General features: G+C 40.0%; 1 protein-coding gene across 1 annotated transcript; it reads left to right on the top strand.

Moving 5' to 3' along the window:
• The first annotated feature begins 4,117 nt into the window (after positions 1–4,117).
• On the top strand, positions 4,118–18,040 carry LOC310966571 (uncharacterized protein). Its single transcript, XM_083940335.1, has 5 exons — positions 4,118–4,357; positions 10,482–10,703; positions 12,901–13,434; positions 14,574–14,731; positions 16,281–18,040. Exons 1-5 carry the CDS (start codon positions 4,288–4,290, stop codon positions 16,323–16,325), a joined length of 1,029 nt encoding a protein of 342 aa, XP_083796461.1. The 5' UTR covers positions 4,118–4,287; the 3' UTR covers positions 16,326–18,040.
• The last annotated feature ends 1,435 nt before the right edge of the window (positions 18,041–19,475 follow it).

Below are 19,475 nucleotides of genomic sequence, written 5' to 3'. Positions count from 1 at the left end.
TCCGTCACACAGGGGCTGCTGCGAGGCGTTCAGGCGCCGTGGGAAATATCACAACAAGCGTAACTGGTCAAGTATGGAGGACTAAACATGACTCAAGTGTCAATAAATAAATACATGTATAAATAAATACAGGAACACATGAATGAATAAATGCTGAACTATATGAATGAATAAGTACATACATGAATAAATAAATAAATGCAGCAATAAATGTATGAATAAATAAAGGAAGACATTCATAAATAAATTCTGAAATATATGAATGAATAAATAAATAAATGCATCAGTAAATATAGAAATAAATACAGGGATAAATGAATAAATAAATGCTGACATATATGAATAATAAATGCATACATAAATGTATAACACATACAGGGATAAATTAAAAAATAAATGTTTAAATAAATGAATGAGTAAATTAATTTATTAATTAATAAATACATGAATAAATAAATAAATGCAGCAATAAATGTATAAATAAATAAAGGAAGACATTGATAAATAAATGCGGAAATATATGAATGAATAAATAAATAAATGCATCAGTAAATGTGTAAATAAATACAGGGATAAATTAATAAATAAATGCTGAAATATATGAATACTTAAATGCATACATAAATGTATAAATACATACAGGGATAAATTAGTAAATAAATGTTGAAATAAATGAATTAATAAATAAATTAATTAGTTAATAAATACATTAATAAATAAATAAATGCCTAAATAAATGTATAAATAAATACAGGGATAAATGAATGAATAAATGTTGGAATAAATGAATGAATTAATAAATGCATGAATAAATAAAAATAAATGCATCAATAAATGTGTAAATAAATACAGGAATAAATTAATAAATGCTGAAATAAATAAATTAATAAGTGTATGAATAAATAAATAATACATAAATATACAATAAATGCATACATTAATAAATTATTAAATGCATAAATACAAAACAAATGCATGAAACAATTAATAAATACATAAAGGAAAAAAAAATACATGGATCAATGATTAAATGCATGAATAAAAAAATAATATTAACAAAAATAAATAAATGTATCAATAAATGTATAAATAAATGAATGAATGCCTGATTAAATACTGAAATAATAAATAATAAATGAATGCTTTACATTTATTTCTACATTTTTGTTCACCTACATTTATTTATTTCTGTGTGTCTGTGTCCATGTGTTAATGAGATGGATGAGGTCCCATTAATTTCAGCATTTACAGACTTAAGTCCTGTTTAGTCTTCTATAACCATAACACGGTCAATAAAACAGTGATTTCTCCAAAATACATAAAGTGGAGAATATACAAAATTCAGAGAATGTTTTATTATGTATTATTTTTAGTTATGCATTTTTAGTCTTCGTAAATGTCCGGTTCTTTAGATAAATAACGGATATGTTTCACATTCGTTTTGTCATTTTTGTTTCGTTTTGTAATTTTTTGTTTCGTTTTGTCATTTTTGTGGCCAAAGCTCTTTGGTAAATCCCAGCGTCTTTGAACGCGGCATTCCCCCTCTCCCCACTGAAATGTCATCCTCACATTATGAAAGATGAAGATGAAGATGAAGAGGTAGATGTTAGATGTTAGATGTTAGGTGGTGCCTTTAAGAAGCTATACGTTGTGTCTCACATGTCACCACATTTTCAGCAGAAAAGAAATGCTGTTTGTTTGTCACGTGCCCCATAAACCCTCCAGATGCAACAACAACAACAACAACAACAGGAGTGGTAATGGTCGTTTAGTGAACATCCAATCATATAAATCATAACATAACCACACCTTGCCTATTTTTTAAATTATTAATGATTTGTTTCCACATACAGAGCGAATATATGGTTAATACATAAGGCTATATATTCCTGTTTCTCCCATTTATGTAATTTAAATCTTAAATATTAGTATGAAGGCGATAGCTGAAAGTATAAACTCTAGCTTCTTCTGGAAGTAGCTCATTTTACAAATACATTACAAAAACAACAACAATAATAATACCAATACTAATAGTGATAATAATACTTTTATTTTTATATAGCACCTTTTACAGACAAAGTCACACATAGCTTCACATGATAACATTGTTAAAATAAGACCCAAACAGCAAAATGAGCAAATAAAAAGTAATAACCAATGGAAATTTAAATTTAAAAGACTTAAGCATAAGACAAAAGCCAGTTTAAACAATTGTGTACTAGAGCAAACTCAGCAAAAACGTATTTTAAAATCATTTTACAGACAAACACTAATAAAAGGCGACAATATTGAAAACCCCATCAAAACAACCCTTGAAACTGTGATAAAGGTGCTACTAATATGCACATCACACCTTCCAGTTCTGTCATAAATAGCGACATTAAACGAAAATAAATGTGTTATATATACATCATTAAACAAAAATAAACATATGATATGATGCACATAAAGAAAAACATGTGCAGCTGATGCAGAACAACCGTGTTTAATACTTCCTAAATGTGGGAAATCCTTAACCCTGAAAGAATGATGCAAATAGTTTGCTCTGTTTAATATTCTGCATTTCACTTCAGGCTTACAGAATATTTGTTTGAACGTCTTTGATTTATAAAATATAAAGCAATTTAATTTTATTTATGGTGCCAAATCATAACAAAAGTTATCCTAGGACACATTGCAGAGTAGGTAAAGACCACACTCTATGACTGATCTTATTTATTATTTATTATCTTACTTATTAAATAAAGAAAAACAAATGCTCCAAACTAAAGTGTATTTCCACAGACTCAGCTGTGGAGCAGCAGCGGCCCCACGTGGCCCATCGAGGACGTCACGCGCCAGTGAAACGCCCTGCAGAAAGCGCGAGTCATGCAAAAAACAAAAACACAGAGAGCATGATGGGCTTCCGGATCAAGTCAAAGAGTCGGCGGGACAGTCTGTCTGTCTCTTATTAAATAATTAATTTCATCATATAACCTTAAAATATAATCTACAAACACATGACAGAATAATTCTTAAAAATATGGAAAATAAATTAGGCCAATAACACGAGGAATACATTTAACACGTTTTAGGGTTAAAAATAAAAATATAAAGGCTCATAAACCCCCAACTTTTTTAATGACTTCATATTATAATGAATGGATAAGTGAATAAACTAATACTGTTAAATAAATATTGTTTATTTTCTCATTGCTGTTGGTTTCTGTTTTCTTTAACATTTTTATTTCATTTACTTTATCATTGTCTTTATTCATGTATTTGTTGTATGTTTTCTGTATTGTTTACATGTTAAAAAAAAATAAAACAAATAAATACATAGCTATAAATATACAATAAACTAACGTCACTTAGTGGACAAATAGTGAACAGATTAACAGGAATATCTCTTGAAATCCTTTCTTATGCTTAAAAAATGCTTAAAATATGTGAAATAAATACAAATTAAATGTGTCAGAGGTCGATGCACTGTAATAGACCTGCACTGTGCTGAAGAGGCATGGTTTTGATACGTGCATGCAGAAAAAGGGAGAGACACAGCTCTTACACCTCAAAACAATGATCATTTGCGCATAAATTCAGGTAATAACAAACATAATACACATTTTTAACACTGTGAAATAACTGATTCTCTGTTGTTTTAATGCATGCACTTGTAAAAGTGTATGAGAAAAAAGTGTATTTTTGTATGAGAGACACAAGGGCAGGAGGGACACAGCTCTGTCACCTCATAACAACAGGTTTTTGCGCATAAATTCAGGTAATAACAAACATAATACACATTTTTAACACTGATGTTCCTCTGTAGACTATACCTGCTTCATGTTGCACCAAAAAAAATATAATAAATAATCTGCAAAAGGGCGGAAAGTGTCAGTCTTGTTCTGTGTGATACTGTAAAAAGCCTCATGGCACAGTCAAGACCTACCGACTATTTTGGACAGGGAACACGTGGCAGAGAGAGAGAGGGGAGAGAGAGAGGGGAGAGAGAGAGAGAGAGAGAGAGAGAGAGAGAGAGAGAAGGGGAGAGAGAGAGAGAGAGAGAGAGAGAGAGAGAGGGGAGAGAGAGAGAGAGCGAGAGCGCAGTCAGGACGCACACACTCCTCCTTCCGTCCCCGCAGCCACGCACACTCTGGCAGAGCTGCCGTCTGCAGTGGGTTGTACAGTAACAGCTTCCTGGGATTATTTTATTTTGAAAGTCCTGTTTTAAAGTCTGGGGTCGGACAGAGACCGAGGAACAGAGGCGACACTTGTTTTCCTGTGCTGTGAGGCCGCAGGACAGAGAAGATGGAGACCAAACTGTGGATGGTCCTGTGCGCGCTGCTGCTCACTATTAACTCCGGATCCACTGAACATGGTAACACACACACACACACACACACACACACACACACACACACACACACACACACACACACACACACACACACACACACACACACACAGACAGACAGACAGACAGACAGACAGACACACACACACACACACACACACACACACACACACACACCTCTGTCACCTGTGGTCTTTCTGTGTTTTTAAACTGCTTATTCAGCACAAACATTTGACTGTTAATTGTTTGTAACTGTGCACATAGACTATTATTATATTTTTGTATATTTTGCATCTGTTACTGATGCTTTTCTTATTTAGACTATCCTCCTTCGCTGCTGTAACACTGTGACTAATGATTATCTCATCTTAATTTCACCTGTTATCACTTATAATGTTTTTATGTCTGAGCAAATTAAAAAATAAGAGTTATTAAATAGTAATAATGATTTTTTATGATACATATAAATGAGCAGCACACATCAAATACTTCACATTTTGTACAGCCAATTAATTAATCATACAATAAGCAAAAGAACATAAAAAACAAACAAATAATGATATAATAAACACACTGTAGCCTGTATTAATGATGACCATTTTACAACAAACTTGATTTCCTCCATGATAAAGACACCTTTCACCCTGTTATGTTGGTTTTTTATTTGCTATTTAAAGCAGAACTCTTAGTAAATAAATTACATATCTATCTGTCATATTGTGAGGAAGTATGGAGAGTATGGAAAAGTGCTGAGCGGCTGTTTAATACCTGTGGTGTTTTGGATTTACCCTGACAGAGCTGAAGTGAGTTCACTGTAACCAACTTTGTTTTCACTGTAAAGAGAAAGTTGAGTGTGAATACTTTTGTTCCTCTCGTGTGTTTTCTTTCCAACGTCCTCGAGATCAGAGGCAGACGAACTCTCCCCCGACCTCCAGTCAGTGTTTCAGTTTTTAATACTCGCTCTGTTTCAAATCACAGCCTTATTGAAACGCTCTGCAATTTGTTTTAACAGCCTCGCACTTTATCTTTCACATCACTTCTCCCCTCCCTCCCCCACCTTCTCTGCTTCTTCCTCTTTCTTACACTCCTGTCACACACTCCACATCCTGTATTTCACTCTTCACCCACCTTCCGCTGTCTCTCCTACCTGTTTCAAACACTCCCCTCCTGCTCGTTCCCTTTCTCCGTCAGTGCCTCGCACATAAAAGGGAAATGAGACTATTGACATTTGAAGAGATTTTATTGGGCAGAACGGTCCCATCAGCTCCTCCGGCTGAAATTCAAATGAATAGAGAAGAGCTCGGCTCCACTGGAGGACATTTATTGGCTGGAAATGAACAGGGGAGCACATTGTGATGAACGACACCTCTAACTATGTGCAGCAGCGCACTGTCATCTCACTGGGTTCATGCTAATTGGCTTTTCCTCCGTAGTACAGTGTGCAGACTTTATGGACAGGTTTTGAAAGCAGTGCGATGCCACCAGACTTTGTTTTGACTGTGCGGGGCCGCGTTTGCATAAACGTACAGGATGTAAGTCAGGGGGAACTTTTGACTTGGATGCAAGGTTTCGTAAATGATCGTCTCTGTTGTAACTCAAACCTTCAGTTCCTGCACAGAAAAAGAAATCCCTCTGCTTCTTGTTTTCACCGTCCGCCTTCATTAGTTATAAGAATAACTGCATATGTTCAGTAGATAAAACTAATTTAAAACGGTCTTTATCACAATGCATAAAAATCTGAGGGTCATATCAGAATCAGAATCAGAATCAGAAAACCTTTAATGTCCCGCAGACGGGGAAATTCTTTTGTTACAGCAGCAACAGAGTATGACAAAATAAGATAAAAAAATAGCTAAAATAAACAATAAAGTTAAATTTAAAAAAGGAAGAAATTGAAAATAGACATATGTACATATTGACATGATATAGTGCAATTGTTCTTGTTTTGTAATAATGTAATATGGAGTGAATAAATATGATTAAATAAGTCCAAATAGTGCAAAAAGCAGAAGTGACATTGTTACAGGCATATTGCGCAGAAAATATACAGTCATCTAAATAAATAAATAAATAAAATAATAATAATAATAAAATAAAGAAACTAAATAACATAGGTACGACCTAAATTCAAAAGTGAGAAAAGTTCCAACTTTAAACTTAAAAAAAAGTTTTTTCTGAAGACTTTCGTGTTTCATTGTCGGTCAATGATTTAAAGTAGTGATAGACCGATACGTCGGCCGATATTTGTGTTTCTTACGTGTATCGTATCGGCTGATGGGGGCTGATGGGGGCCGATGGGGGCCGATGGGGGCCGATGGGGGCCGATGGGGGCCGATGCGGGCTGGTGCGTTCTGCGATAGTTTTTCCCCGGCATTATTTACAGACAGGCGTCCACAGGCAGCTCTGTGTTGCTGGAGACGCCTTTTTTACGTTCAATTAATGTTCCTCTTCTAAAAATTGAGACTTGTGACATTTGTTGTCATCATCGTGTAATTTTTATGATGTAAACTGAGGGAGCAAAAGTAGTATGAGCTCCAAATATCAGCTCAAGGAAATCTGTGGTCCGTATCGGTCATCGGCTAAAAAATCCATATCAGTCGATCCTTCATTTAAGACTGCAGCATTCAGTGATATGTCCTTTTATTATCATGAGTAGTTCTCCTGGTAGGGTGATTCTTTTTTTATTTTTATTGTTTTCAGGTTAAAACAGAGGAAAGAACACGGCTCGGTATGAGACACACATTGATGCAGAGCAGACAGTAGATCGAGTCCTTGAGAGTATGCAGTCCATTTCAAGTATTTTATATATTGTTCAAATTGCAGTTTAAGGGAAAAGGTTAATTTCTTTAAACAGTGTTATTTCTTTTGAGAATTGCAGTCCAGTCGTCCTTTGATGGCAAGTTTTTTCCTGCAGCCACCGCCGTGTGATGGCTTTGTTGCCTGCAACCAGACGTACTTTACAAATATATCAATCCTGAGCCATTGCAATGCGATGTTTTATGACTACTCAAGGCACTTTCACAGTGTTTGTCACATTCACCCATTCACACAGACATTCACACTGATGGCGGTGGACATCTACATACCGTCTAATCTAATGTAACCATTCACACCACATTTACACACCCATGCGCAGCACAGGGAGCAATTCAGGGTTCAGTCCAAGGACACTTCGACATGTGGAGGTGGTAATCGAACCACCAATCTCTCCAATGGAGGACGACCCACTCTGTCACTGAGCCACAGTCGCCCCTATTTACAATCATTTTGGTGTCTTGTAAGTCCACGTGGGCTGGGCTCGTGTATGTGCATGGAAACTTAAAACAGTTCTAGTGTTTAGATACACGTCCACATGGGTACGGCGCTGTTCCAAAGGTACTGTATTGAAGTGTTTGATGGAAACGCAGCGATTGATCTCAACTACACACAAGTTTCATGACTGTATCTCGCACCGTTGCAATCTGTGTACAGACAGACGGACAGACAGATAAACACCCAGCAAGATAAACAAAACTGCCTCTGTGGTGGTTCCCGCAACAGTAGATATCTCCAGGACCACATGCTGCCAGGATGACACACACACACACACACACACACACACACACACACACACACACACACACACACAGACACACACCAGCACCAAACTAACTACTATAGTGAATCTAGGCTCTCCCATGAAGCCTTATAAGACCTTGACCTGGAAAAGAAAATGAGAGACCAGAGACACAACATGCAGCTTGAGAGGTCACACGACGGTTGGCAGTAAACATCTGAAATAAGTTCAGAGGAAAGGGCAGCATGCACAGAGCTGTCTTCAGCTATTTCCAATCATGCATTGTGAAACCAGGGCTTATGGGATTTTACAGGAGCAGGTAGGGGAGGTTCACACAGAAGGTATTACTGATAGGCACGTCCGGCATCGAGCGGTGAAGCGGCTGACATCTGCTCGTGGAGAAACAGTCGGCTGTTCCTCTCACTGGCAGGGTTCACCAAGTGAGCAAGAGCTACTTCCCCATAGGTGCATGCTGCATGAGCCGTGAAAGTAAGACCCTGTGATATGTGGTTAAGAGGAGTGTGCAACAGTGGTTCTCTTTATAAAGCTGCACACGTTCACACACACAGACGCACATATGCACAACACACTACTCCAGCATTTGACCTGTTATGGAGTGAGGCAACAAGGGGAGTATTATATCACCTCCGTCTATTTATGAGTGAGTCTGTTTTTGTATCATTTAGAGTTCAAACAGTACTCTCTCTCTCTCTCTCTCTCTCTCTCTCTCTCTCTCTCTCTCTCTCTCTCTCTCTCTGTGCGCTGATGATTACGTATGAGTGATCATGGCGGTAATGAAAGGCATCATGGCAGTGTGTCACTGAACGGTAATGACATTATATTACAACAGTGCTCTGGTCTTCATCAAAGGGAAGCAGGTACAAACAGAGTCAGACAGTAAAGAGATCAAGACGGGGGAGAGGGAGAGAGAGAGAGAGAGAGAGAGAGAGAGAGAGAGAGAGAGAGAGAGAGAGAGAGAGAGAGAGAGAGAAGGTCTGATGTCATGCAAAGTAAATATCAGAGTAATCCGTTTAGTTTTGTGCTCTGAAATTATGTCTTACAGTAAAGTGGCTGTGTTGTTTCTCAGTTTCCATTCTCTGGTCTAAAAGGGGACATAGTATGCCAATTCTCAGGTTTATACTTGTATTTAAACCACCTTTACATGCTTTAATGTTCAAAAACATGATCTGAATATACTGTACATGTATTTGCCTTAAATGCTCTTTTTTAGCGTCTGTCTCTTTAAGCCGCCCTCCAGAAAACCCCAGTCTGCTCTGATTGGTCAGTGTTTCCGGGTCTTCCACTGCACAGAAGTTCTGACGGCTTGTTTAAAGACACAGTTTTTGTATACGGACTGTGTGCATTTCTATGTGGATCTCCACCTGCTTTGTAATCAAAAAAATAAAGAAATTCTCCTTTTTATTCTTACAAAATGAGACATTAAGTAAAAATCTAAGAGTTCAGACGACATGCTTTCAGGCTTTCAAAAATTCACTGTTTGGTTGAAGTGCTCTTCTCACTCAAGGAGTCACGAGCCTGAGCGGTCAGGAGCCACCGCATTTATCTCCTGATGCAAAACAAAAATGTGATTTGCAAAGTAAACACGATATGAAGAGCTCTTTTCCAAAACGAGATAAAAGCCAAATTTTTAAAAAATTAGTTTGAGTCACTTTGCTGTAAACAGAACCTTTTCACTGCTTCATCAGTGTTTCTGCCAAATCGCTCTATTTCCTTGTTTAAAATGCTCTCAAGATGCAGTTCCTTTCCAAACCGCGACCAGCGCCAAACCTATTTTCAGCCTAAATGCGATACGTCCTCTCGACCAATCAGAATTCAGTGAGCGCTCATGTTCAGACTGAGTGAAAGTGAAAAAAACGACTAAAAACAAATGAAAAACACCACAAACATGTGACAAAATTACTATAAACAGATGCAAAATACCACAAAAAGTGAAAAAAATGACTAAAAACAGATGAAAAAACACAAATACGATTAAAAACAGATGAAAACACCACAAAAAAGTGAAAAAATGACTATAAACTGATCAGAATTCAGTGAGCGTTCTATGCGATCCAACATGGCGGCGCTCTGAAGCAGGAGAGTTTTTTGTTTCGTCCGTCCGTTCAACATGTTCACACTGAGCCAATAAACCATTTAGACAAGATACAGTGAATATTAACCAAATGTGAGGGTCTGGGTAAAAAATTAAATTTTCCTGAAAACTATTCAAATGGATTTATAGCGTTTTGGAAAAGAGCTCCTCACATGTTTTCTTCTTCCAACACTTTAAGACATTACACTCCTGTTTGCTCTGATAAAGATGCGTTCTGATCGATGGAAGACTGTGGCTGTATTGAGCGTTTAAAAAATAAATGTAATTAAAAGTGCTGGAAAGAAGCACGCATAGTCAGATAACTTCCCCTGGATGAATGATTCAGTTGTTATAATGGTCCTTTGGATAAACGGTAGCCTTTGCCGACTGAAATACTCTAAATTGATACTTGTTTGCTTTAGATAACGAGCAAAAAAGCCGCTAAAGACTCTGAGGACACGACCAGAGACCGATTATCCAAATGTGTCTCTCCTCCTCAGATGGTGATCATGCCGCTGCCTCCTCTGCTCCAGAAAGTGCGACTCCAGAGGCTCCAGCTGCAGAGCCCGTACCTGGTCCTAGCCTGGACCCCGTCAGTCCTGCTGCTACTGAACCGTCACTGAACGTCCCGGACACAAATCCAAATTCAAGAAACACCAGCGGTCTGAGCAGCAACACAACTAAGGAAGAGGAAACCGCCTCAACACTCAAACCAAAGAACGGTAATAGTAACGATGCAACTCTGTATTCTTAATCCTGTGTTATTCATTCAGATTGAATTGAGTGTGCAGCAAAGAAAGGGGATCTGGTGTTGCAGTGGTTTGCCAGTAAGGAAGGTGGGTGACACTTCAGAAGAATTTAGTAGGGAGCCCAGCAGCAGGTGGCTCCGAGGTTAGGAGCTATATTTAACAAAGTCCTTATCTCTGTTTTCCACGGCCAGAAGTGGGCCACAGCGTGAGTGATTGCGCTAACGTGTTGACACCCTGCTCAGCCTGGTTCTTAAAGAACTGGAGCGCAGAGAAGGGAAGGACGTCTCAGATGGAGGGAGATGCAAGTGAAAGAGTAAAATTAAGGAGGCATGAGTGACTTTAATACGGTGCGATCTGTGAGGAAAGCCAACGGATGGTGAACTATACTGAGAGAAAAGCTGGTGTTGAGGAGAAGAGAGGAAGAGAGAGGTGATTAAATGCTGTGTGACTTTCCACAGAGGGGTGAGAAAGGTAGAAGTGAAATACTCCCCCACTCCCACACATTCTCTCTCTCTCTCTATCACACACACACACACACACACACACACACACACACACACACACACACACACACACTGGTACTGGTTCACACAGACTGATAAACATATTCACAGACGAGGCACATTTTTAGATGCTTGATTTATTTTGTGGGGAAAGAACACTTCATATTTGAGTATTGTTTGCATGCGCACAACTTTAAGGTGGAGATATTCAACTTTGATTACAACTGAGGTGAAATTATTTACATTTATGGTGCCCACGGCGTTGAAAAAGTTACACTTTAACAACGGTAAGACTCTACAGCTGCACTAACGGCTCTGTGCTGCTAAACAATAATGTTACGTGCTCTGTAAGTGTATTATGATCTTAGTGGGGACATCCTTATGTCCCCCGGTTGCATAAGCCTCTGCCTTTCGCAGATTTTAATTTAGCATTTTGATAGGCTAAGAGGTTACAGTCAGGGTCAGGGTCAGGGTCAGGGTTAGGGGGTAGTGTATGGGTCTCCTATTTGCCGGGAATTCGGCACCGATTGTAGCGTCCGATGTTCCCTGGTCACATACAAAGCTGGGAACATAGGACCCGGGAACTTAGCTATACTCCCATCTTAGTTGAGCATGTTAGCATGCTAACATTTGCTAAATACAGCTCATGGATTAGCATCAGACTGCTGCATTGGATTTTGGACTATTGTAGAAGTTATGATACTTCATCAATCTTCACAAATAAAAGCTGCCTTTATGATTTTTATGAAGTGTAAATGTAATTGCCAGAAGTAAAAAGATAACATTAGGCTAAATATAAACTATGTCACCCACTAGCTTCCAACTGATTTTGCTTGTACGGCATGACGACGTTTGTAGTCTCATTTAGCCACTTGGTAGCAACCACCTTTTTAAAGACACTTACAAGCTTGGTAATTCACAAGTAGAGTATTTCTGAATGTATTTTATCTCATAGAACAAAACATTTAAAAAACAAAACAAAAAACATTGACTTTGAGACGAGGGGACCGGGATTGCAAAAACGTTATAACGGTTATAGGCCTCACTCCTGCAGCACTCTGTTGGGTTGGAGGCATAAATCTCAGAGATGAAAATCTTAAAACCTGGACAAATAAAACCAAAACGGCCACAGCCACTAGAGGAAGTGAGAAAAGAGGTTTATTTGTTATTTAGGTGAACGGACCCTTTAAAGTTGTACACTGTAAGATTTTCAACTATTAAATTGTCTTTTAAGTAACTATCTATCAAAGAGTGAGTTAAAACAATGGTGATTGATCATGTGACCCACCAATGGAAAAACCTTTTTGCTGAGTATTGTGTCTGTGGCTACATTGGCGGGCTAGATGTAAATGGGCCGCCATGTTAGTGACGCTGCTGACAGCCGTTGGTCTGCTCCTCACTAAAGGTTATGCTGCGTTCACTTGTTATCGGAAATTGGTAACTTCCAACTTCTGAGTCAGGCTGTTCGTAAGGTCAGAAGTGTAATAGGAACATGTGTGTGGATTTAAGAGGGGGACATACTGTATAGAGGACGTATTGGAAGTAGAGAGGTGATTGTGTTTCAATAAAGTTTACAAAAGAGTGAAAAAAGAAACATCTTTACCCAAAGTAATCTGGAGTTACTTTTTTGTCTTTTTAATAATTATTTTGTCTTTCTCTTTGTGTAGATACTGTCGTCTCTCCCTCAGAGGCTGCTGCCCCCGAAAACAATGGAAGCCTAACAGATCGCTCAACGTCACCACCGCCGATTTCTCCTACTGGGAGCCACGCCCCGGCCTCTGACACCCCAACTACCACCACCACCCCCGGCCACACACACACAACCCACCCTACCACTGTTGACACACAGACAACCACGCCACACACTACACATCCACCTATACTTCCACCTGACTCTGTTACACCATCACAGGAAATACACTCGTCCACTCCTGACCCCACGTCTGAGCCGCCAAAGCCTGAAACTACCACGACTGCCATCGCCCGGTCAAGTTCAACATCCATCACCAGCTCCTCTCAAGAGCCCCCCAAGTCTGAACCGACGACGCTCACATCTCCGCGTCGCACTTCACAGGCCGACGGACTTCCCGAGACCTCCAGCCAAGCCCACCTAAAGACCACCATCAACACGCCAAGCAGCCCCACCGCCCAGGCCAAAGACAACGCTGACACCCCGTCCCAGCTCAACGTTGGTGGCGGCCGTAAGTGCACGATATCTCCTGTGTTGGTGCATCAATTTGTTCTGCCTGGGTATTGACAGAGCCAGAAGTGAATCGGCTTGATAACAAAGGCGACGCTGTTCTTTGTTTTCCAACACAAGCCAGCCCTCGCCTCTACACACACAGGCACAAACACACACCATGCATCCCCCCCCCACCCGTCTACATCTTCTACAAGCACTGTCACCACCAAGCACTCCACAATTATGGCTCTGTTTGGGAAAGAGACAGAGGCAGTCATGGGACTCGAGGCCTCAAGAATGTTCTGTTTTCTTTCTGTTTTCTGTCTCTCTCCCCCTCTGTCGGAAAATTTGGATTGGATTTTCATATCCACAGTATACGTTTCTTTATCTGTGCTCCACTTTGAGACGACTTTTAACAAGATTTCATCGCAAAAAGAAGGAAAACCCGATCAACTCTTCTCAGTTGAATACAGTTGAAATATAAAATTCTCTCCGTTTCTCTCGCTCTCTCTGTGGTTTTATTAGGCCACACTTGGCACCTCGCCTCTTTCCATTAGTCAAAGGAACAGGGAGCATTCACTGCTCTGTGGTTGTTGTTACTTTCAACCACCAGAGGATATAAAAAAAAGCTTAGTTTACAAAATAGCCTTCCATAGCAACATCCATATTATACAGGAATAAACTTCCACGGACACACAAACTCTTCCTGCACAGAAATATACAAAGACACATCGACATAGAAAGGTCATGATGTTGGAGATTAAACAGCGACATTGGAGAAAACCCAAACTCACTGCACACTTCATGCACATTCAGTATAAACGGCTTGATTCTAATTTTATCTGAAAACGTCGCCCTATAAATAAAAGCACTTGCCCAACAGAGTGCTCGAGTACAGGAAGGCTTAACATCACCATCCTGTGTTTGACATTCCTGTCCTGAGCTACATGATGAACGCTCGAGCTCAACGCGCTGCTGTCAGCTCTATATTTAGTTCCAGTCGCAGCTTTAAACAAACGTTTAAGAAGCGGAAGTTCGACTGTTTGCACCAGGTTAAGTCAAATCTTTAACTGTGCATTGTTGGCTTGTTTACTCGGGCTGCAGCGTGTTCAAAGAGGAACATACGCTCAAGTATCCTGTTCTTTTTTTTTGTTCCAGCGACGATGGTTCATACATCCCCCACATTAGACCCCCTGCTGGCTGTTCTGGTGTCAGCCTTCATCATCACTGCAGTCATCATCACTCTGCTCTTCTTCCTCAAACTGCGCCGGAGAGACAACCAACCAGAGTTTCGCAGGCTGCAGGACCTACCTATGGTGAGCACGTCCATGACACCCGGGCAGCACTTTCACTGCGGCCACCGTGGAAATACTCAGTCGGTTAGATGTTGTGGAGCACACATGTTACAACTCACCAGTAATATTATATATAAGTTGTAACCAATGGCTTTATTTGGGGTTTATCCTCCTCCAGCAGCATCTTTGCTTTGTCTGTTTAGCTTAAATTCACCAGGATCACCGCTCAAATGAACATTTAACCTCTGGCCTCCTGGAAACGTATTCACATTTAACAGCACGCACTTCGTAGATACTTTATTGCAGAGTTAGATGAAAATATTGATACCGCTCTGATATCTTTATGGTTAATATAAAGCTGCAGCCAGCCGCTGATTAGCTTAACACCAAAAGAAACAACTAGCCTGGAGTCACCACTTGCTGCACGCCAGGCGGCTGAAAAATGAAGCCAACAGGGAAGTGGCGGAAGCTGCGGTTCCTTGAATGGCCACTCATCAATCATCATGGACCCACCGTGTTAAAATGACAAACTTTACAGCAGAAAGAAACATGTTTAAAGCCTGGTACACAAAAGAAAACAGGTTTAGTCTCTTTAGCTAATTTAACTCATGATTCATTAAACTATTCATGACAATTGTACAAAGGGTGAATTTATATATAGCTCACACATTTAAATTAAATTAAGGCGTAAAGTTCTGCATCATTAAAGGCGTGGCCTATTTGAGTGACAGGCGATTGTCGTCACAGAGACTATAGGTTTTGTTCGGCCCGCCTCAGCTCCATCCACTCTCCGCCTCTTTGCCCAGTTTTGGATTAGCAGGAGATGGCGAGCCAACACGGGAGAACTTTTGCCAGACAGGGTTGGTTTTAACTCAAACCACTGTATTTTCCTAAACCTAACCAAGTAGTTGTTTTTTTGCCTAAACCTAAATGATGCCTGGCAGAAAACCTTGAAAGAAAACTTCTCCCATGTGTGAGCCGTCCACTTCAAGCTTCATTTTGGCTCCTCAGAAACCTACAGTATGGGCGACGTCCATATTTTATACAGTCTGTGGTTGCATGGCAACCTTAAGGGGACAACAAGACTCCAGAACTTTGCCAAAAAGTGAACCGGCACATGCACACTTTGGCTTTTGATTAAACAAACAAGATAGAACATGCTTACTAAAGAGCTTTAGAGGCGCTTGTAGGCAGATTGTGTTACCTTTGGACAGAACCACGCGGGCTGATTTCCTGTTTCCAGTCGTTATGCTAAGCTAAGCTAAGCTAAGCGGCTGTTGGCTACAGCTTCATATTAAAACTTTTGGCTATAAAGCGAATGAGAGTATTTCCCAAAATGTCTTTAACTTTTTGTTTTGCACAAAGTCGTTCTTCTGTCATAACTGATTTATCAAACATTCGTCGGGATGGATAAAACCACCAAGTACAACTTTTATAAAAGGTGTTACAACAAAATCCATAGTATTGTCTAAAAAGTGAGCACCTGTAAACTGTATAAGCGTGTGTTGTTGGACTATGTGTATATTAACTGTGTATAATGAGTTGTGTTGTTCCATTTTCCTTTGTGTAGGATGATATGATGGAGGACACACCTTTGTCCATGTACAGCTACTGACGGAGGCTCGACTGAAAACATTTTGGCGCCCAAAATACTCTCCTTGAAACCCGGCTCATGCTGCAGCGGTTGTCGAACCTGGCCTTTCTTCCTTAGTCTGCACCAAACAGAAAGAAGCCTGGGTAGGTGTGAGCAAACTTCTGGACGGCTTTCATTTATCCAGATCACTGAAATGTAGGAAAAGGACACAATTGAAGCTGCAATGGACAATGAAGATATCGCCCATGTTATGGTCGTTTAGGCAAAAGTCTATTTTGGTGCCTGTAATTACAAATTAGGCCAACGCCACTGTTGAATAATTTATGCTTCATGTTTTTCAGCCCGTCTTTTGGGGGGTGTGGGAGTTGTATATTATATTTTGATTTCCCTGGAGTTGAAAAGTGTAGGTGTAAAGCAGGAGATTGGGATGGTTCACACCTGGACACAGATTCAGCCCGTCCTGCCAGACTCTCAGCTGAGGGCTCCGGTCTCGTTTCCCTGTTTTCAATTAGTGTTCGAAAAGTTTGACTGAGAGGCCAGAGGGAAGAAATGAACATTAAAAAAAGCCGGCCTGATTATAGTGTTAAAAAAAAGTTGCACTTTACTTTGTCAGGAGTTGAAAAAAATGGACAAATATGTTTGTGAATGTGTGAGAAAAACTGGGTTCTGTGTGCATAAGTTAATGCAGGCATGGCTCTGTACGTGTGTGTGTGTGTGTGTGTTTGTAGGCGTGTGAGTCTGTTTAAAGCTGCATGTGTGGATTTTTGCAGGCATGGCAGGGGATATTTAAGTGTTTTCTCTATTTTTCAGTTGTTGTTTTGAAGGTCCTGCTGCCTGTTGGCCTGATTTTGACATGTGCAGTGTGTTTTATTGTTGCTTTCCTGGAGTCTTCTGTCCAGGAGAGAGTGCCTTACACAGTAAAGGAACAGCTCTTATTGCAAACTGTATTTATATTCAAACCAACTAACTTCCAGATTTACCAGTCATTCCCTGTGCTTTGTGTGATTCCCATGTAAACGCACGCCCAGGGCCGGGTAGCTGCCCCGACTTGTCTGCGTTTGAACGCTATAGCCTTGAGCGTGTTCACCATCAGGCACTCATTCATACGATGACAGTTGCAGACCGAAGTTGGCCAATGGTCTTTCCACACAATGATGGCATTGTCCTGGGCGTTTGTAAATACTACTGATGATTGCATCATGCAAAAACAACTTTAGGAAACTCTTCATAGGGAGGCTTGTTCCCTCAGTAGGCCATATCATACATACTCCCTTGATTATAGCGTGTACCTGCCAGAAAGTGTGCAGGAAAATGTGAGTGGAAATGAGACACGTACCGCGCGACGGAACAACCCACACTGACAGAAATCAAATGGAGAATACTTGTGTTCACAATTTTATTTTTGTGCCGTGAGTAACAACAAACGGGTGACAAGATAAAGGAAAAACTTTATCTTGTCAGAAAAACTGACAAGATAAAGGAAAAAAGCTTCAGCACACCTCGTTCTTTTACTGGAGGGATGAACACCTAAAGATACTCCTTCATTTACTGTTTCGAACTCTTGCTTTTCCTTTCATCACCCGTCCGTCTGTACGCCTGGTTCTAAATTACACACTTGAGATTTCTGATAAAAGTGTTGAACATTGTAAGTATCCTGAATGCATTATGAGGCTTTGCTGCCAGATGTGGATTATGGACTGTTGTTGGTGTTTTATGATTAAAGGTATTTTGAAACCCTCCTCTGCTTCTCAATTATAAACAGTTTTTGTTCTGAACTGCTCTTTGACACAGATCTAAGAAGCAACCGTTTAAACTTTTATTGTTTGGGACAAAAACACAAAACATCTTCTTACAGAGCTTCATGAATGAATCAGTGCACTGCAGCACCACTGCACAATACTTGGCAATAAAACTGCCAGGGTAGAAGGGTCTGATTCATCAGCCATTCTCTGGCCACAACAACACATAAATAAGCCTTTTCTTCATTAAATGTCTCTTCAAGAACAATGGTAGCAGCTACAAATACAATGAGAGTGTTGGAAGAGGTTTGTTTAAATACTGTTATGTACTGCTCTGTGACATTTACTGTTATCTAGGTCTTTTATTGCTTACTATGCACTACTGAGACACTTGGTCTTGTTGAATTCAATTTAAAGCTCCTTACATATCCTATAGTTGGATCTGAATATCTTTCACCACCCAAGCCTCCAGATCCACACCCCACTGAACACCTAACCTGCCTGTCGGCTCCCCACGGCTCTGCACTGTGGTCTGGGATCCTCGGGGGGGTTAAATATTCCTGCCTGGTGCTGAAATATTTACCAGTTTGACACTAACTCTGGCACAGTGTGACTCATGTCAGACATGACGGCATAAAGGGACGCTTGACAGTCTTAACTGAGCTGTGTGTGTGTGCGTGTGTGTGTATATAAAGACATGCCAGAGGAGCTTGGAGGTGTCGATGCCTCGGTAATGTAAATGGATTTTTGATTCCTCTTTGTCTTCACTTCAGCTGCATTACCAGGAATCAAAAGCCCATCCCTCATCAGATTTCTGCTGGATTGAAGAGTGCATTATGTCAGGACGAAAAGCCCATTACATATCCATTACTCTGCTGCACTGGAGAGTGGAGCTTACATATAATACATGATCACCTCACTATGGATCTTGATACGTTACTGTACATCAGGTGATCAAAGCTTGTCAAAGTGCAATTTCATGATGTTGATTTGTTTGTTAGATAACAAATGGATTATTAAAAAGACTACAAACTTAAGGCAATATAAGTGGGCTCTTATTTTGCTAATCAAAAGCATAAGATCAGTGATCAGTGGTGTTTGTATGGATCCCACTGTAGTTATGGGCAGGGATGAAAGCCCTGCAGACCTAAACTACACCAAAACCTTACCAAACGCCAACAATCTGTAATCAGAGCAGCCCTAAACATAACTATTTTTAAATCTCCTGCCTGAAACTAAACCTTGAGGTTTAAGCGGGCCAATCACAGGGCTTCTGTCCTTCACTCTGGCGGGACCCATAATTTGTCTTCAGTGACTCGCAACGTGAGTTCAGAGGGTGTGGCAAAAAGGAAAAAACATTAAATCCATCAGGTGGCGACTGACTTGAAAGTATCGTGGGCAAAAGTTAAATCAGGGGAGTTTACAGTGAGAA

This window comes from Echiichthys vipera (assembly GCF_963691815.1).
Source record: "Echiichthys vipera genome assembly, chromosome: 3".
Taxonomy (NCBI): Eukaryota; Metazoa; Chordata; class Actinopteri; order Perciformes; family Trachinidae; genus Echiichthys; species Echiichthys vipera.
This window is presented reverse-complemented; position numbering and strand designations above follow the sequence as displayed.